Source organism: Emiliania huxleyi (assembly GCF_000372725.1).
Source record: "Emiliania huxleyi CCMP1516 unplaced genomic scaffold EMIHUscaffold_611, whole genome shotgun sequence".
In the NCBI taxonomy this organism is placed as follows: Eukaryota; Haptophyta; order Isochrysidales; family Noelaerhabdaceae; genus Emiliania; species Emiliania huxleyi.
This window is the reverse complement of record NW_005197414.1, coordinates 4,070-20,801: the sequence shown is the minus strand read 5'-3', so window position 1 is coordinate 20,801 and position 16,732 is coordinate 4,070. Positions and strand designations below refer to the sequence as shown.

Here is a 16,732-nt window from a genome sequence, read left to right as displayed (position 1 = left end):
GGCCAAGGCCAGAGTGGAGGGGACGGTGGGGGCGGGGGTGGGTGGGGGCGGGGGGTGGGGGTGGTTGGGGGGTGGCTGGGGCTGTGGGTGGGGGCGCGCAGCCGATTCAACCGGCGCCGGGGGTCGAGGAGGCACGAGGAATCAAGCAGAGGAGCGCAGAGGCGAGGAGGCGTGGCGGGGGAGCGTGGCGGGGGAGCGGGGCGTGGTAGTGGGTCGGGGCGGGGGATCTGCGCCGGGGAGTGGGGCGGGCGGCAGAACGGGGGCAGGGAGGCGCAACAGGGCCACGGCGGAAGCTCGAAAGGCTCGGCAGAAGCGCCACCCATTTTCCATGTCTACCGGCGAAGGGGGCGGCAGAAGGCGCGCGCCCTCCACCCCAACCCCTCTAGGGGCAGCTGCGTGCTAACCACTCTAGGGGCAGCTGCGTGCACCTCTAGCCGGCGGAGCGTGTCGGCGTGCTCGGCAATCTCGTGCTGCTGCTGCTTATGCCACCCGCGGAACCGCTTCATGTGCCCGGGCAGCTTGCCCATCGCAACCTACGGCCGCACAGTTGCAACAGGGACCGGTCCCGACCTGCCGCGGGCGTGTCCGCAGCCGCCGGCGCGGGTTGCAACCTCGACAGCCTGCAGCCGCTCGTGCAGTCCGCGCATGCCCGTCTTCACGCCTAGACACGTCTCGGAGAGGTCCCGGAGAGGTCTCGGAAAGGTCGCGGAAAGGTCGCAGCTTGACGCCTGCTCACGGCGGCGCTGCTGAGACAAACAGACAGAGACAGAGACAGAGAGACAGAGAGAGACAGAGAGAGATACAAGGGAGAGAGAAAGAGAGAGAGAGAGAGAGAGAGAGAGAGAGAGAGAGAGAGAGAGAGAGAGAGAGAGAGAGAGAGAGAGAGAGAGAGAGAGAGAGAGAGAGAGAAGGGAGTCTCCCCCGCCCGCCCGCCCTCCCACTCTCCTCGGAGGCACACGCCATCTCTCTCGCGCCCGTGAAGCGCCGCTCCATCTGCGCCGACAGCCGCTCCATCCTCTTCTCCAGGTCTGCACTCGCGCGCGCGCCCTGCTCCAGCACGCGCAGACGCTCCTCCAGCGCGGCCGAGGACGCGCCGCCGCCGCCGCCGCCGCCGCCGCCGCCGCCGCCGCCGCCGCCGCCGCCGCCGCCGCCCTCGGCGTGCCGCACCGCACTCTCCGCCGCCGCCGCCGCGCCGTTCACAGCGGGCGGCGGCGCCAAGGGCGTCACACAGCCGGCGGCGGGAAGAGCAGCGGCAGGAGCGGCGGCACCGTTGGCCCGCTTCTGCGCCGGCAGCGGCGAGGCGGAGGGCGTGCTCGTGACGGCCGGCGAGGCGCACGCCGCTGGCGGCGCCTAGGCATCAAGAGACACGTGACAAGTGCGCAGACGGTGAGACACCGAGTGACGCTGATGTGGTGGAAGTGGAGGATGGGACTGGGGATGGTGAGGAGGAGGCTCGTGCTGGTCGAGTACCGGCTCATATCTCCCCATATCTCCCCATATCTCCCGCCGGCTCCTCAAAGGCGGCGTCGAAGCCGCCGTCGAAGCCGCCGTCGAAGCCGCCGTCGAGCCCGCCTCCGTCGTCAAAGTCGCCAAAGTCTGCGGAGAAGGTGCCGAACGGGTCGCCGTCCGCGCCCTCGCCCTCGGAACGCTCGCTGCCCATCTCACTCGCGCAATCCTCGAAAGAGCCAAACGTGGGCGGCGGCGCGCTCGCCACCGGCGCACTCTCGCCGCCGAGCCCTCTCCCCTTGAGCACGGCCTGCGCCTGAGGTCGGCCATGCATCGACTCATTGATGCTTCCATCCCTCCACGAATCGACTCGGACGGCCTAACGTCTCAGAGAGATCTCGGACACGTCTCGGACACGTCTCGGACACGTCTCGGACACGTCTCGGACACGTCTCGGACACGTCTCGGACACGTCTCGGACACGGACACGTCTCGGAGAGGACCGCGGCGCGCGCCTCCCCCAGCTTCCGTGAGGCCATCTCCTGCTCCGCAGGCAGGAGGGAGCACTCGGAGAGCACGAAGCGGTACATGGCCGCTGCTGTCGCCGCGTGCGACAGCTTCAGCCGCATGTTCGCCGCAGACACCAGCATGCCTGCGTGCTGAATACGCCGCCATCAGGGCTAGGGAGAGAGTTTGGGTGAGGGTGAGGGTCAGGGTTGAAGTTAGTGTTAGGGTCAGAGGCAGCATGGGGCCATGTTGATGGTGGCTTCAACGATTGTCACTCACGGCTTCAACGACTGCAGGGCGGGAAGACGGTACTGTGCAGCGTATTGAGAGCACCGCGTGAATACGACGGATAGGAATACAGTGAATACAGCGGAGTACAGCGGAACGCGGCTGAATACCTCTCCTCTCGAGCGCTGGTTGGAGTACAAGGATGCGTTTTCCGCGTCTGGGCAAGCGTGCCCGCACGGACAGAGAGAGCGTACGCGGCCTCGAAACAGGCGCACGCGGTGCCAAAGTCGCCCGCGCCGTTTGCCTGGGAGAGCAAGGTGGCCGGCGTTGGGCGTGGCGGCGGCGAAGTGGCGGCGGCATGTGCCGACGCGAGGCAGAAAGTGTCTAGGGAGTGTCTACGAAGTGTCTAGGAAGTGTCTAGGAAGCGTCTAGGAAGTGTCTAGGAAGTGTCTGGGCCGACGTCGTGGCGGTGGCGACGGCCGTGGCGGCGGCGGCAAGGGCGATGGCGGTGGAGGGGATGGCGGCGGGTGCGGAGGAAGGATGGCGGGGGGTGCGGGCGAGTGAGTGAGTGAGTGAGTGAGTGAGTGGGTGAGTGGGTGGGTGGGTGAGGGAGTCGCCTCTTTGCCACGCTGTAGCAGGTCGAGCACGGCGTTGTCGCGCGCGCGGGCGGGGCCGGAGAAGACGGAGGTCGGGAGCGCGAGGGTCATCTTGACGGAGAGCACCGGCAGCGGCGGGATCTCCTCCACCTTGATGTCGATCGCCGTCCCCTTTGCCGGCGCCGTCAGGTTGACAGTTCTCTGCGGCGCAGCGGCTGACATGTCGGAGGGTTTGCGCCGGGGTGGCGAGGGGGGCAACGGTGACGAGCGCGGCAGTGGAGGCGGTGGCGGCAAGGTCCGGGCAAGACGCGCGGAGCGCGGCCGGCAGCGCTGGCGAGGGAGTGGAAGCGTTGACACACACACGCGGCGGCGCGGTGCGCCTGGTCGACCCGCTGGAGGTGGTTTCCAGTCCGCGTGAGGTACACCTCGTTGAGCGGCACCTCGGTGAGGTGGTGAATGTACAGGCGGCGGCCCGACGAGGCGGACGCGATCAGGATGCCGGCGTTGATGAAGGGCTGTGAGAGCAGCAGGAAGTCCTTTGTTACGCTGTTGGCCTCGTGAACGCTGACCTGCGAGGCGACGCGGCCGCGTCGAGCGCACGCGAGCGAGGCGCGGCGGCGGAGAGGGCGGGACCGCGCCTTGCGCTGCTCCAGCTTGGCGCCGTTGCGGCCTGGAGGGCGAGACATGTGATTCAGCAGGGTGTGTGTGCTGGCGGGCAGTGCGTCCACAAAAGAATTTTGCAAAAAAACTCCCTCGCACAACACTAATCTGCTCTGCGATGGCCGTGTGAGGGCCCGGGGTTGTGCGTTTAGGTTTACGTGAAGAACGACTGTGAGATACGCTGCTTCTGCAGCCCTAGCCAGTTAGTGGTCCGAGTCAACGCTGTTGTAACCCACCGCTATAATATACTCGTTTATTCACGAGGCGACCCCAGGGAACCGTGGGCTCTAGGTTTCCTAGTGGCGTGCTGTGAACAAACAGTGCTTGATTGTAGATGGCGGTGTGCCTGCGCTCCTCCGACGGCGGCCGATTCGTGCTGCCTCCCACCGCTGCCTCATCACTGGGGCTCGCTCGTGACGTGTGCGAGCACGCAGCTGCCGCTGCTGGAGAGCACACGATCCAGGCGCCGTTTCCGAGCGCAGCCCTGGCGTACGTAACCAGCCTCGTGACCGACCCTGCTGCCGCGGCGACCGCACCGCTTGCCGATGCCAACCTCTTCCATGCGCTCCGTGCGGCAACCTACCTCGACGCACCCATGCCACTGCTGCGAGGTCTCGCCTCCCGCGTTGCAGCAAAGCTGAGCAGAGGCGCCCAGCGAGCCCTTGATACCGAGTCGGTCTTTCTCAGCGCCGAAGAAGAGCGAGGAGCCGCAAGTGAGCGCGATCTAGGAGCAGCGGCCGGCATCGCGGCCGACGGCCCATTGGGCGACCTCCTCGCCGACGCGTTGGCCACGCAGCTGTGGGTTGACTGCGCGGACGCAGGCATGCTGCTCGCTCTCAAGGGCGGTGGCGGGCCGTTGCGGGTCGTGGCTTGCCGCGCCTTTGCGAGCGAGGCGTGGCGTGGCGCGGACGGAGGCGGCGAGCGCTGGCGCGACCCACCCCGCTGGCTGCGCGCGGGCGGCTTCAGGCTCGACCTAGAAGAGTTGAGAGGATCCTGCGCGGAATTGGACCTCGAGGTGCTGCCCGCACGCTGCGTCGCGAGCCTTGGCAAACGGCTCGGCAACGCGCCCGCGCCCGCGCCACCGGCGTGCCTGCTGGTCGCCGCGACAGTGTACACTATCGCAGCCGCCAACGCGTGCCTGGTCAGCGCCGACCTTTCGGGCGTCTGCCCAGCGGGCGAGCCCAGCCCAGCCCTGTGCGACGCCCTCGGCAGCGCGCTGCTGCACGGCGGCGCGCCCAAGCTCGAGCGGCTGCGCCTGAGCGGCACGCGCGGTGCATTGACGTACGTTGAACAGCTGCGCCGCGGCCTACCCAGCCGCGGCCACCTGCTGCACAACGCCCGGCCCGACCGGCTCGACCTGTCGCTGCCGAACTTGGGCGACGGGCTGGCGCGCATCGCCTTCCGCTTGCTGGCAAACGCCCCCTGGCCGCCGCTCCGTACACTCAGCGTGGGCGGGAACAGCCTGGGCGCGGCGGGGGCAGAAGGCCTGGCGCGCGCGCTCGCAGCGCTGCCGGGCAGGAGCGTCGTGCCCACCGCTGACGGCGCGCAAGCAGAGGGCGTGACGGAGGGGCTGCCGCTGCTGGGCGACTGCTTGTGCTACGGCGTGCACGACGAGATGAAGCGCACCGTCCACCGCAACAGCCTCTGCGCCGCTAGCACGGCCGCGCTGTGCGGCGCCATCGTCAACAGCGCCTGCTGCGCCGAGCTGGACTTTGCGCAGCTAGACGCGGCGCGGGTCCCCGTACGCCAGCTGCGGCCCTCATCGACGCTGGCGGAGCTGGCGCTCAGCTGCGCGGGTCTCGTCGACGCCGACCTCTTTCTCGTGAGCGCCCTGCTCGCCGCGGACGGCGCGCCGCAGCTGCGGCTCCTCTCGCTCGATTCCAACTTCTTGGGCGACGCGTCCGTCGAGCAGCTCGCGCGCACGCTCGGCGGCGGCGCGGCGGCGCACGCGCAGCTGCGCCGCCTCTCGCTCTTTGGCAACCGCTTGCACGGCGGCGGATTGCGCGCGCTGGCCGACGCCCTCGAGGTGCCGAGTGCGCTGCCGAGGCTGAGTTCGGTGGTGCTCCTGGGCAACCCGTACACGGAGCAGTCCCGGGAAGCATTGCAGAGCGCCTGCAGCCGCCGCGCGGCCTTGCAGGGCGAGGTGGATGTCGCGTGGTGATGCTGTTGCTGATTCGACACAGGGCACGCGGGGACAAGGCGCGCACTGGCACTAACACTAGAGTGTGGCACTAACACTAGAGTGGTACACCAAAAAGATTTCCAAACCAGCCCAGGACTCGGAAGCGGGGAAGGAGGCAGGGGCACAGCAGGGGACACTGCGGCGTGGCGCGTGTACTCGCAGGTACTTTCAGAGCAGCGCGTCGTCCACCTCATCGTCCGTCGCCACGCCGAGCGCCGCACACTCGCTCAGCAGCCGGTCGAGATATCCCGCGTCGGGCCAGCCGTGCTCGGTCGCGCCGCCGACGGTGCTTGTCTTCTGGTGCAGCCCAAAGGTGATCACGTCCTCCTCGCCCGTCGATCGCGAGTCGCCGACACGGAAGAGCAAGCCGCGCGTCCACGCCCGTCGGATGCACGTGAGCGCGCGCCGCCCCGTCACGTCGTCTGGGTACACGGCGCAGCGCTCACGGCCGGCGTACGCCACGCCCGGCCTCGGCATCCGCTCCTAAATGCTGAGTACACCAGCCTCAGGAGCAGCATCAGGGAGGGGGGTGGCGGAGAGGGAGACGGAGGGGGGTGGCGGAGAGGGAGACGGCGGCGATGGGGGAGGTGGCGAGGGAGGCGGCGGCAAGGGGGGCGGAGGCGAGGGCGGCGGCGGGGACTAGGGCGGGGACGGCGGCGGCAGGCGCGGCGGAGGTGACAGTGAGGGCGGCAGTGCATGGTGGCAGCCCTGGTGTTGAATACAGCGGAGTGCGTGTCCTCGCGGGCGCTGGTTGGGCGACAGAAGACGTCACGCAGCGAGGGCTGGCCTTCAGCGGGTGCCGCGCGAGCACTACTTCGTTTCAGCCTCTAGGCGGGCATGGGCCTAGGAAGTGTCTAGGAAGTGTCTAGGAAGCCTCTACACGGGCCGCTCCGTCTGCATCCTGTAGTACAGCTGTGAACAGCGTCTATTCACAGTTTCAGCCTCTAGACGGGCCGCTCCGTCTGCATCCTGTAGTACAGCTGTGAACAGCGTCTATTCACAGTTTCAGCCTCTACACGGGCCGCTCCGTCTGCACGCCCGGCGCGAATGCGAACGTGGCGACGAGCGTGCCGACGCCAGGGTGGCCTGCGCAGTGCATGGCGCCGTCGCGGCGGACGATCATCTGGCCGCTCGGCTGCGGGCCGGGGACGTCGTAGGGCGTGCGGCACGACGGACAGCGCCCAGAGAGGCGGAGGCAGCGCTCGACGGTCGATCGCTGGAAGCAGCACACGACGCGGCCGCTGCAGTGGTGGCACGGCAACCGCACGACGGGGTCGTCCGCACGAGCGACCAGCTCCTCGAGGGTCACTGGATCGCACGTGCCCGCCGGCCACTCGCCCTCTGCGAGCTCAACGGCGCCGGTGGAGGAAAGGAGGCGCGCCCACTCGCAGCGCCGGCTCGCTCGCTCGGCGCTGAAGTGCTGCCGATACAGCCACCGCGTGTGGCCGCCCGCACCGGAGTGCGGCGCCCGCGTGGGCCTCGGCACCGACCCCTGCCGGCCGCTGCTCGCCGGCGGGGGCTGCATCTTCACGAGCGGAGCGTGGACGACCGGGGCTGGTGGCAGGCCTGTGAGACGGCGGCTCGAAGGGAGGCTCGTGGACGGGCCGGCGGCGCCACTACAGCGGCGCTGGGCCGTGATCGCGTCGAGGGCGCCCGGGAAGAGCGCCGAGGCGACCGCGCGGTCGAGCCCGTCCTGCTCGAGCTGCAAGGCGACCTGAAAGGCGTAGGAGGGCCGCCCGCCCTCGCGCACCTCCTCGGTACTGTTGTAGAGCTCGGAGGCGTCGCTCACGTCGCCGCGCCGGAGGCTCGTCAGGATGCGCGAGCAGATGGACTGCTCACTCTCCAGCTTGCGCTTGCGGTTGGCACCCTCCCCAGCGCTCAAGCGCGCGAGCACCACGCTGGCCGTCGCGAACGGGACCTCAATGACTGCAATCGGGACCAGATGCTCCGGGCGCGCGACGACGAGGATCTCACCCCACGGCTCCGCGGCGCTGTGCACCTTGGCGCCCTCGGCGAGCACTGCGAGCACCACGACCTTGTTGACCCGCACGCCGTCCTCACGGCAGTAGTTGATGGCGGTCGATAGCCGCGAGGCGCAGTACTCGCCTGCACCAAACTTTTGGCCGACATGGTCACCTCGGCGCGACGGGTCGAGCGAGTGCTCGAAGATGGAGTCTATGTTCGCGGCCTTGGTGCCATGGAAGGCGAGACGTAGAGTGTCATCTGCCGCGGCCGCGCGGGCGGCGGCAAAGCGGCTGTAGAGGGGCATGCCGACCGCCGAGTGTGGGTTGTGCTCGACACTCGTGGCCACGCTGGTGCCGGTCGTCTCGGTGAGTGCCGTGTTCGCAAGCGGGAGCACCGACGCGCGCAGATCCTGAAGCACATCGACCTCGCGCGCCATGCCCGGCCGGAGCCGCGCAAGCGCCGGGTGCTGGTGCCCGGGCCCTTTGCAAGCGACCGGCGGCCTGAGCGGGAAAGCGGGAATGAGCCAGTGATAGCCAGTCCGCGCCCTTGTCGTGCAAGTGTGCTGTGAGAGAGGCTTGTATTTTAAGAATTCTTACCCTGTCTCTCTCTCTCGAGGTTCTCGACGAGCCACGGAGGCGTGTTTTCTGACGGCCGACCGTCAGTGCACGGAGTTGCCCCTTCTCCGACTGCCCCAGGGCTACCTTGGCGGGTTTGGTCGCTGAGCGGGCTGTCGCGCAGCAGTTGCGCAGGCACCGGCGTGCAGATCGCAGCTTTGTGTGCGCGCTCAAAGGAGTGAAAGAGGAAGAAGAAAGTGGGTGGGGTTTCTTGTGGCACTTGGTACGCGTCATGGCTCAAAGAGCGAAACTTCCCACCTTTTAGCCCAGGTTCTCTCCTCGCCGGGGGGGCGACCCCGGGTACTGCGGAGGGCGCGGCGGGTGACGGGTCAAGGGAGCAGCCCACACCCGGCGTCGCTTTTTGAGCGACGCCTGTGGTACGCCTGCGCAGGGGCCGCAGGGCGGTCAGTTGTGGGGCGAGGCGGTGCCGGCCGCGGGCCGGGTGCAAGGCGCCGGCCTCGGCGCCGCCTCGGCGCGCCGCACGGGCGCGGCGAGCCTCTGAGGGGGAGCCGAAGGTTTGCTGCGGTAGGTAGGTGGTAGGTAGGTGGTGGTGGGGTGGTTTGACTTTGCCGCAGAGGCCGTCGCTAGCTGTGAACAGCAAAACGGGACAGTATTTGCTCCTCCAACATGATCTGCCTGGTCGCGCTCTCCATATCCCTTGTCGGCGGCGGCCGCGCGTGGCAGAGTAAGCGAAACGCTTTTGGCGTCGGCGGCGGCGGCGGCGGCCGCGGCCGCGTCGGCGGCGGCGGCGGCGGCAGTCGCGGCTCGCAGCGGCGCGAGCGTGACGCCCGCCGGATAGAGAGGTTAACGACGCCGTACTCGCGCGCGCCTGACTGCACCGCGCAGCTCGACGCGTCCAAGCTGGCCGCGATCGAGGAGCTCGTTGCTCAGCGGCTTGCCGCAAAGCTTCGGCGAGATTTCGCCGAGTCGGACGCGCTGCTGCAGCGGCTCCTCGACAGCGGCGTCCGCGTCACCGACGACCACCGGCTGTGGCGCTCGGACGATCGGCCGTTCGTCGTGCCGTACCGTCAGGAGGGCGGCGGGATCCCGCGCCTTGGCACGGGAGGGACGACGCGGATCGAGGCGCTCGTGCTCGAGCGTGACCTATTCACAGCAGCGGGTGTGAAGAGACGCTGTTCACAGCAGGCGCTCGTGCTCGAGCGTGGCGCCGCAAAGGCGTCCGGCGGGGCGCGGCCTCGCTTTGAACGGTCTGCACCGCCTTCGTAAGGGCCACATGCAAGGAGTAGGCGTCCAAAGACTACCGACGCGCCGACGCGCTCGAGGCGGAGCTGAGCCGGATGCGGGTCGGGCTCGAGATCAGCCGAGATCAGCCGAGATCAGCCGAGATCAGCCGAGATTAGGCGGAGCTGAGCCGGATGGGGGTCGGGCTCGACGACCGGCGCCGCACGTGGCGCTACTACGATGCCGCGCCGCTGCCGCCTCCCCGGTATGCCCGGCACGGCGGCCAGGAAGGGGCAGGAGGGGCAGGAGGTGGCGGTGGCCGTGGCGGTGGCCGTGGCGGTGGCGGTGGAGGTGGAGGTGGAGGAGGAGCAGGGTACGCGGGCTCTTGGGAGGTCTCGAGCTCCTCCTCGTCGTCGGCGGCGAGCGCGTACGACTTGGTCTTTGGCGAGGAAGCGCGAGCGGCGCCGGCGAGGCGCGATGGCGCACGACGCGAACAGAGGCATCGCCAGGTCGCCGCCGCCGCCCTTGTCTCCACCCTCGCCGCCGCCTCCCTCGCCGCTGCCCTCGCCGCCGCCACTATCGTCACCGCCCTCGCCGCCGCCTCCCTCGCCGCTGCCCTCGTCGCCGCCTCCCTCGTCTTCACCCTTGCCGCCGCCCCCCTCGCCGCCCCCCTCACCAGGTCGAGGTTGCGGCCGGCCACGACTACAGACGCGCGGCCGCGGACAACTTCCGCCTGGCGCCCGACTAGTCAGCCTTGCCTCCACACTCCCACTCCCACTGCACCTTTGGCGAGGGCACGCGGGCGCGTCCCACGCAGCGTCACGGGATCGCCTCCGTGAGTCTCCTGCGCTACGGGGAACTCACGCGGCCTACCACGAGTTGCCCCCCCCCCACCTACCACGAGTTGGGGCCGCCACCCCAGTCGTGTATCGGCGGACGGCGTGGCCGAGAAGAGCAGAGGGTGGCCCGAGGGGAGCAAAGGCTGCGCCGAGGAGTAGGCGGCCGATGTGGCGGCCGAGATCGAGGCGCTCCTCTCGCAGCGGCTCGCCGCCAAGAAGAGGCGCGACTTCGACGCGGCGGACGCGCTGCAGGCCAACCCGAGAGGATGGAGGGAGAGAGGGGAGGGGGGGGGCGAGGTGCGTGGAGTGAGATCTCGGAGCAATCTCGGAGCGCCCCATGCAGGCCCAGCTGCGGAAGGTCGGCGTCGAGGTGGACGAGCGGCGGCGCGAGTGGCACATGCGGCGACCGCGCCGTCCCGGCGGCCAGATCGCACCATGTCCAGGAGCCGGCCCGTGGACGTGTCCCGGACGCGTCCTCGTAGGTCGTACCGCGTGCGTCCCACGGCGGAGGGCGGGAGGCGCAGCGGCGCCCCGGCCGCAGCGCAGCGGCGGCGCCCCGGCCGCAGCGATGGCGATGCCGGCGGCGGGCGCGACGAGGGGGGCGTTCCGGCCGCCGACCGTTCGGAGCCCGCGCCGTGGCGGGCTGAGGGCGGCGAGGGCGACGAGGGCGGCGAGGGCGGCGGGGGCGGCGAGGGCGGCGAGGGCGGCGACATGGGCATGGGCGCAGGCGGCGGCCGAACGGGGGTAGGCGGGGAGGACGAGGCGGACGGCCTCGCGTCGCTCACCGTCCCCCAGCTCAAGGAGCGGCTTCGGGGGGAAGGGCTGCGGGTGGGAGGGCGAAAGGCGGAGCTGGTCAGCCGACTGAGAGGGGCGCTGCAGTCGTGAGGGCCCGGGGGCACGCGGGTTGAGGTCTTCCTCGTTTATCGACGGGAAAGGGGAAGTTTGAACGAAGGACTGCAGCACCGCGCACACCACCAGGCCTACCAAGAGAGGGTCCACATGCACATGGGATTACACTCGACTCCACTGCGGCAGGGCCTCTCTCGACTGTACAGTGTAGAAGTAGATCTGACCCGCTCCGTGAAACGGCGGGCACGTCGCCCCATGGTGCGCGTAGCTATGACAGTTGACAGGGACCGCGGCCGCGGAGCCGGCGCGCGGCGGCGGACGGGGCTGGCGCGCAAGCGCCGGCCACCGTCGGGCCCCGCCGGGAACGCGCCGCGGACGACCCTGGAATCGCTTCGATCGCGCGCACATGGAACAATGGAAAAGACCGCGCGGAGACGGTGCAGGAGGAGAGGGACAGGCGGCGGCAGAGATCGAAGCGCTGCAACAGTAGGGGGAAATACTGAAAAATGGGACCCCCCGGACGGACCTTGCTTTCATACCGAGCGTGAAGAGCTGAGTCTCAGCTTTCAGACCCTGCAAAAATCATTGAAAAATATTAAGATGGTCCAGAATGGTGACCGAAAGACTCCGGCGCCGCAGCGCTAGCGCCTGCTTTCCTCGCAAATGCGACAAGTGAGGCCGCTGAAAGGGAAAAGAATCATGTCGTCGAAAGAAAAACCGCAGCGCAAGACCGCAAATGCTGCCGCTCCTGGTGAGCGCCAGCCCGCGCCGCGTGCAGGGCGTGTCCGGGGCGCCCTCCCCCCGAGTTCCCCCGCAAAATCCGGCCCGCGGTCGCGCGCGCGCCCCGTCCCGCTGCTTTGGAGGAGTCTGCAGCCCCCGGCGCGCCCGCACGGCGATTGCCGCCTCCACTCCAACCTCATCCACTCTCACTCTGACATTCTCTCCAGAGTCCTCGCGTCGAGCCCGTGGCGCCGGAGCGCGAGCCCCAAGCTCGGGACACAGCGGGACATTGACGATCTGCGATGCCTGTGCGTGCAGGTGATCACGCGGAGCACGGCGCCGGCGGTGGCACCCTTCCTGGTGCTCCAGGCGCGCTGCGCCCGCGCGTTTGCGACGCCCGTGTGTGCCCCTGCGCGCGCCCCGCTCGCCGCGCCGCCGCCGGGCCCGTGGGGGTCTCAGGTTTGCGCGTGTGTGCCGCAGATGTCACGACCGAGGAGCTCCAGTAGATCCTCCATAACGTGCAGGCCGAGCTTGAGCGGCGCGCGGCGCTGCAGCGCGGGGCGCCCGAATCGAAGCGGTGCGTGCCCGCCCTCGCCGTGGCCGCGCTCGCCCCGCCTTGGCGAGCTCTTGCCGCGCGCGCGCCGCAGGAACTCGATCTTGTGCGCCTCGGGCAAGGCGTTGCCCAGCGAGGCGGAGGTGCACGCATGGGCGCTGCTCGTGCTGCTACATGGCCGCGGCGCGGACGGCTCGTGGGTCGCCGTCCCGACGCTCGTCGACCAGTGGATGAACGTCGTGCTGCTGCAGTCGAGCCGCTACGAGCAGGCGCCCGCCCTGCTCTCCCACCGCCCCCTGAGCCGCCGCCGCGGCTGCTACACCTCGGCTATATCTCGGCTGTATCTCGGCTATATCTCGGCTCTATCTCGGCCTTGCTGCCTGAGCCGTGTGTGCGTGTTGTGCGCAGTTGCGCGAGCGATGGCAGCCTCCGACCGACGATCCGCAGTGGCGTAACTTGGCTCTCGCCAAGGGCCTCGTCCCGTCCTTGCTCAGTCAAGCCGCCGCTCGGGCGGCGGAGCCGCTCGCCCACACCACGCGCACGCTGGTGCAGCTCGAGGTAATCGACCACGACGTCGGGCAGACCGCGCTCTCGAACTATCTGAAGAACTGCCTCGCCAAGTCCAAGGGCATCTCGGGCCCGTCGTACAACCCGGCCAACGGCTCCCACACGCTACACCGGCACATCGCCGCGGCGGTGCCCGTCGCCTCGCTCCTGAAGGTGCTCTCGGCGCTGCACCGCACGCGGGAGGAGCCCGAGGCGGCGCCTTCGTACACCGAGCTGCAGGCGAGCGCCGACGCGTCGGCGGCCGCCGCGCGGCGACATAGGGTGATGCGGCACGGCGGTAGATGGCCGAGGATGCAGACGGACCGTGGTATGTGTGTTGTGTATATGCTCATATCCGCGTTACCACAAAACGGAGGGGATAGGATATATGATCCGCTTGAGCAGCAGGCACACACGACACACACGCCAAGCGCGTGAAGTTGTCGCTCGGGTTGCCTGAACTAGATGACATTCCCATATTCATTACTAGCGGCTAGTTTGTCACATCACGTGGATCGATGACCCGGAATATGCCGCAAGACACGGCGCTTTCAAAAAAGCCAATCCGATCTTGGACGCATCCCTCGACGCGAAGAGCCATGCAGTCACTCGAATTGCTTGGACCTCTCCTGCAAGTAGAACGAAACATTCTTGGAGCTTCCCCAGCCGCTTGTGGCCGCATCTTATCCGTGGCGACGCGCTGTGCCACCGAGCCGTACTCGGCCGCGCCGCCGCGTCGAGGCACGGGTCCCCAACCAAGCAGCGACGCCGAAGCGTCGACCGATAGAGCGCCACGCCCAGCAGTATGGGCGTCGACCGCTCTCTCGAGCGGCCGCGTGGCAGTGCGTGGCGCGGGCGTCACAGGCGGCAAGCGTGGAGCCGCTGGAAGAGCCGGTGCGAGCCGTGGACGGCAGCCGCTCCCCACGTCGCCGAGAGAGGCTGCGGGGGAGAGGGTTCAGGAGGCCACAGGAGGCGCCGGGAGGCTCGGGAGGCGCTAAAAAGTGGCCCGGGCGCCTCGTGCTACCCGTCTGGTGGGGCCAGGTGGGCTCAGGAATTAATCCAGGATTTTAAGGTGATCCACTACACCTGACCGAGAATTGGATGGCGAGATCGCGGCGAGATCGACCAGTCGCGGCCCAGGTCGGCGCCATGCACTGGCGGGCTGCACAGCGCGCTAGATTACGCGGAGGACGTGCGCTTACCACCGGGTGGGATTACCAGGCTCGCCTGGGCTCGCTGAGGGTCGATCGCGGCGCGACCCGTTTTCGGCTGTTTTCCTCGCGAATCTGGGGTGCGCGCCGGGAGCTGCAGCGCCAGCGTTTCGCGGACCTGTGCAGCCTCCGGGCACTGGGAACTTCTCCCAGGCTCGGGCAATGCGGACATGTGCCAGCGGGGGCGCGGAGGTGGTTTACATGCGGATGCGGCACGATCTTCGAGCCGAACCGACGATACAGGAGGCTCCAGAGGCGCCGTAATCGACAGTTGGCCGTCACCCAACTCCTCGCCCGCCGTGACTGTGGGTGTCTCCTGATTGCCCACGCTCGTGGCGGAGCTCGGGGTACCACTTTGGGCCACGGGACAAGCCCTGGGGAGTCACTGTAGCTCGCGCGGGGCTGAGAAGCGCCCATTCCCGCGAAAAATCGAGATTTGGCGAGATATAGGGGGCGGTTCTCATTATTTTCGGTGGCCCCAAAGCTACCCAATCACTCGCCCACCTCCCCCGAGCAGTCTAGTCCAAAAAAAACCGCGCCCCGATCAAGTTACGTTTTCAGTGTTTGCCCCTAGCAACAGCGGTACAAGGACACGCACCAGGGCAGGCCGCCGACAGGCCCCTTCGCTCGCGACCCTGCGTGGCTCCGCGGCATGATCAAGGGCGAGCCGAGGCAGCGAGATATCGGCGAGATGCGGTCGAGATACAGCCGCTGTGAACAGACATGCTTCACACTGGGATGAGTAGAGAACTGGACGAGCAGAGCGCTCTGGGCAGGTGGGCATACGGATGGCATACAGACGGCAGCAGCTTGTGACTCGTAGCGGGATCGCAACAGGCAGCGGTCCGGTGCTAACAGGCAGCGGTCCGCTGGTAACAGGCAGCGGCCCGACCGCAGCGCGCCGCGTGGCCAGGGGCAGTGCGCCAGGAACCCGCGGTGCGTGCGGGGCGCAAGGCACGCCGGAAAGTGCTCAGAGGTGGCGACGGAGGCGGCGACGGAGGCGGCGACGGAGGCGGCTGGAGGAGCCGGTGCCGGAGGAGGTGCGTGGCGTCCGCTCCGCCGCCCGCCCCGCCACGGCACGCTGCACGGCGGCAGCCCGTACGGCGCTCTGGTCTCGGAGCGGCACGTGGCGCGCGGCGACACCTCGGCGCTATCTCGGCGCCCTCTCGGCTCGGTAGGCATCTGGGTCTCTCAGCGGCACGTGGCGTTCGAGCGGGACGACGCGCTCTCCGGAGAAGTGTACAGCGACGCTTCGATGTGTTTGCAGTTCCTTACGGCGGGCGGCGCGTGATACGGAGCAACACTGGCTCTGCAGTCTCTCTGGTGCAGTCTGCGCACACTGCAGAGGTAAGGTAAGGTAAGTTTCTCCACACACACAAAGTGGTGGGGCAAGGGGGGGCGACCCTCGCATCTCCACACCCGGACACGGGCAGGAGCCCCACGGCATTCAAAGTGCAAGCACTGGCCCGGTGCACGTGGGTGAGCAGCCTGCCCCTCCCTCCCGACAAACCAACTCCCGCACACACACAATCGCACTCTGGCCATCGAATGACTCCGAATGACTCACTGTGTATGCTAAGACAGAATCTCCGCAGACATCCAAAACGGGCCGTGTCGCGTTTGTGGTGTCCTCTCAAGCACTAGCATCTGGGCGCCGCACTCGAGTGGGCGGGTCACATCTATGTGGGCCCAGTGCGCACTAGGCGCATATGCCCCCGCCGCGACTTTTTTTTCACTCCCCCCGAGGAAGAATTGCAGCCGTGGAATTGGCGGCCGAAACAACATCCATACTGGTACTCCGGGGCTATGCGCAGGGGTCCCCTACCCCCGCACTGGTGTGAACAGTCCCCGAACCCACACTAGGACCTCGTAGCATATGCTAGTGCTATCCTGCCCTATGGGAGGCAGAGGGATGGGGGGGGGGGGGGGGGGCAAAAGTAAGGGGGGGTGAAACTGGGGAGGACCTCAAAGGTCCTCCATGGGGGTGGGGTCCGGCCCCAAAAGGTCAAAGCCCTTGGGGCCGGTCCCGAAATCGCCGCCAAAGCCTTCCCCCTCGTCCGCCTTGGAGGCGGAGGTCCTCGGGGGGGGCGCCTCCCCCGTCGCGAACCTGCCGCTGAAAACGGGGTCGGCCGGTTCCAAGGCCCCGGCAGCCGTGATCAGGTCGGGGACCTTCCGGTCCCTGCAGGCCGCATCAATTTTGCCGCGCCGGGACGGCTCCTAAAACTCTTTTGGGAACCAGTCCCGGGGGACCTTGGTCCCCCCGGAGCCCAAAGGGACCGTGGCGTACACCAGGTCGCCAAACCCGCTGCCCCCCTCGGGAGGGAGCGAGTAGGCCACCTGAATATTGGACCCCCTGGGGTTGCGCGCCCCCTGCCCCCCAACCTCCAGGCCCTCCATCACAAACTCAACGTTCTCCCGAAACTGCCTGCCCGTGCGGGTAGTCCGCACGTTCGGCCTCGTTCGCAGCCGCCGCCGCAACCTTTTCCGCCTTGTTTTTTTTTTGCCGGGCCTTTTTGGCCCTGGGAGCCGCGGCCCGAGAATCCTTTTGTTCCTCCGTCGGCTCCTCCTTTTGGGGGGGGGTGCGCTCGACAAACGAGCGCTCCGCCGCCTGCACCGGTTCGGGGTCGCCCGGGG

General features: G+C 68.4%; 6 protein-coding genes across 6 annotated transcripts in view; 2 read left to right on the top strand and 4 right to left on the bottom strand.

Moving 5' to 3' along the window:
* Nucleotides 1–1,474: 1,474 nt before the first annotated feature.
* On the bottom strand, nucleotides 1,475–3,463 carry EMIHUDRAFT_459758 (hypothetical protein; the record flags this gene model as incomplete). Its single annotated transcript, XM_005763891.1, has 6 exons — nucleotides 1,475–1,802; nucleotides 2,014–2,098; nucleotides 2,413–2,485; nucleotides 2,799–2,978; nucleotides 3,167–3,341; nucleotides 3,411–3,463. The coding sequence occupies 6 exons, from the start codon at nucleotides 3,461–3,463 to the stop codon at nucleotides 1,475–1,477; spliced, it is 894 nt and encodes a 297-aa protein (XP_005763948.1).
* A 2,324-nt stretch (nucleotides 3,464–5,787) lies between these two features.
* EMIHUDRAFT_247854 (hypothetical protein) lies at nucleotides 5,788–6,096 on the bottom strand (the record flags this gene model as incomplete). Its single annotated transcript, XM_005763890.1, has 1 exon — nucleotides 5,788–6,096. The coding sequence occupies one exon, from the start codon at nucleotides 6,094–6,096 to the stop codon at nucleotides 5,788–5,790; it is 309 nt and encodes a 102-aa protein (XP_005763947.1).
* A 535-nt stretch (nucleotides 6,097–6,631) lies between these two features.
* Nucleotides 6,632–8,432, bottom strand: EMIHUDRAFT_247853 (hypothetical protein; the record flags this gene model as incomplete). Its single annotated transcript, XM_005763889.1, has 3 exons — nucleotides 6,632–7,807; nucleotides 7,895–8,129; nucleotides 8,419–8,432. The coding sequence occupies 3 exons, from the start codon at nucleotides 8,430–8,432 to the stop codon at nucleotides 6,632–6,634; spliced, it is 1,425 nt and encodes a 474-aa protein (XP_005763946.1).
* Nucleotides 8,433–8,825: 393 nt separating this feature from the next.
* Nucleotides 8,826–9,425, top strand: EMIHUDRAFT_247852 (hypothetical protein; the record flags this gene model as incomplete). Its single annotated transcript, XM_005763888.1, has 2 exons — nucleotides 8,826–8,883; nucleotides 8,998–9,425. The coding sequence occupies 2 exons, from the start codon at nucleotides 8,826–8,828 to the stop codon at nucleotides 9,423–9,425; spliced, it is 486 nt and encodes a 161-aa protein (XP_005763945.1).
* Nucleotides 9,426–9,847: 422 nt separating this feature from the next.
* On the top strand, nucleotides 9,848–11,182 carry EMIHUDRAFT_446092 (hypothetical protein). Its single transcript, XM_005763887.1, has 2 exons — nucleotides 9,848–9,889; nucleotides 10,060–11,182. The coding sequence occupies exon 2, from the start codon at nucleotides 10,655–10,657 to the stop codon at nucleotides 11,102–11,104; it is 450 nt and encodes a 149-aa protein (XP_005763944.1). The 5' UTR covers nucleotides 9,848–9,889; nucleotides 10,060–10,654; the 3' UTR covers nucleotides 11,105–11,182.
* Nucleotides 11,183–16,315: 5,133 nt separating this feature from the next.
* The window catches only part of EMIHUDRAFT_247850 (hypothetical protein), a gene marked incomplete at both ends in the record, with an annotated part of 1,518 nt that continues 1,101 nt past the window's right edge, over nucleotides 16,316–16,732 (bottom strand). Inside the window, one exon of the mRNA XM_005763886.1 lies at nucleotides 16,316–16,523. Within this exon, the coding sequence (XP_005763943.1) occupies nucleotides 16,316–16,523 (208 nt within the window). The remainder of the gene's footprint in view (nucleotides 16,524–16,732) is intronic.

What these genes read in the sequence shown, in the direction of transcription:
- EMIHUDRAFT_446092 (XM_005763887.1), top strand. Translation starts at nt 10,655, where the DNA reads ATGTCCAGGAGCCGGCCCGTGGACGTGTCCCGGACGCGTCCTCGTAGG.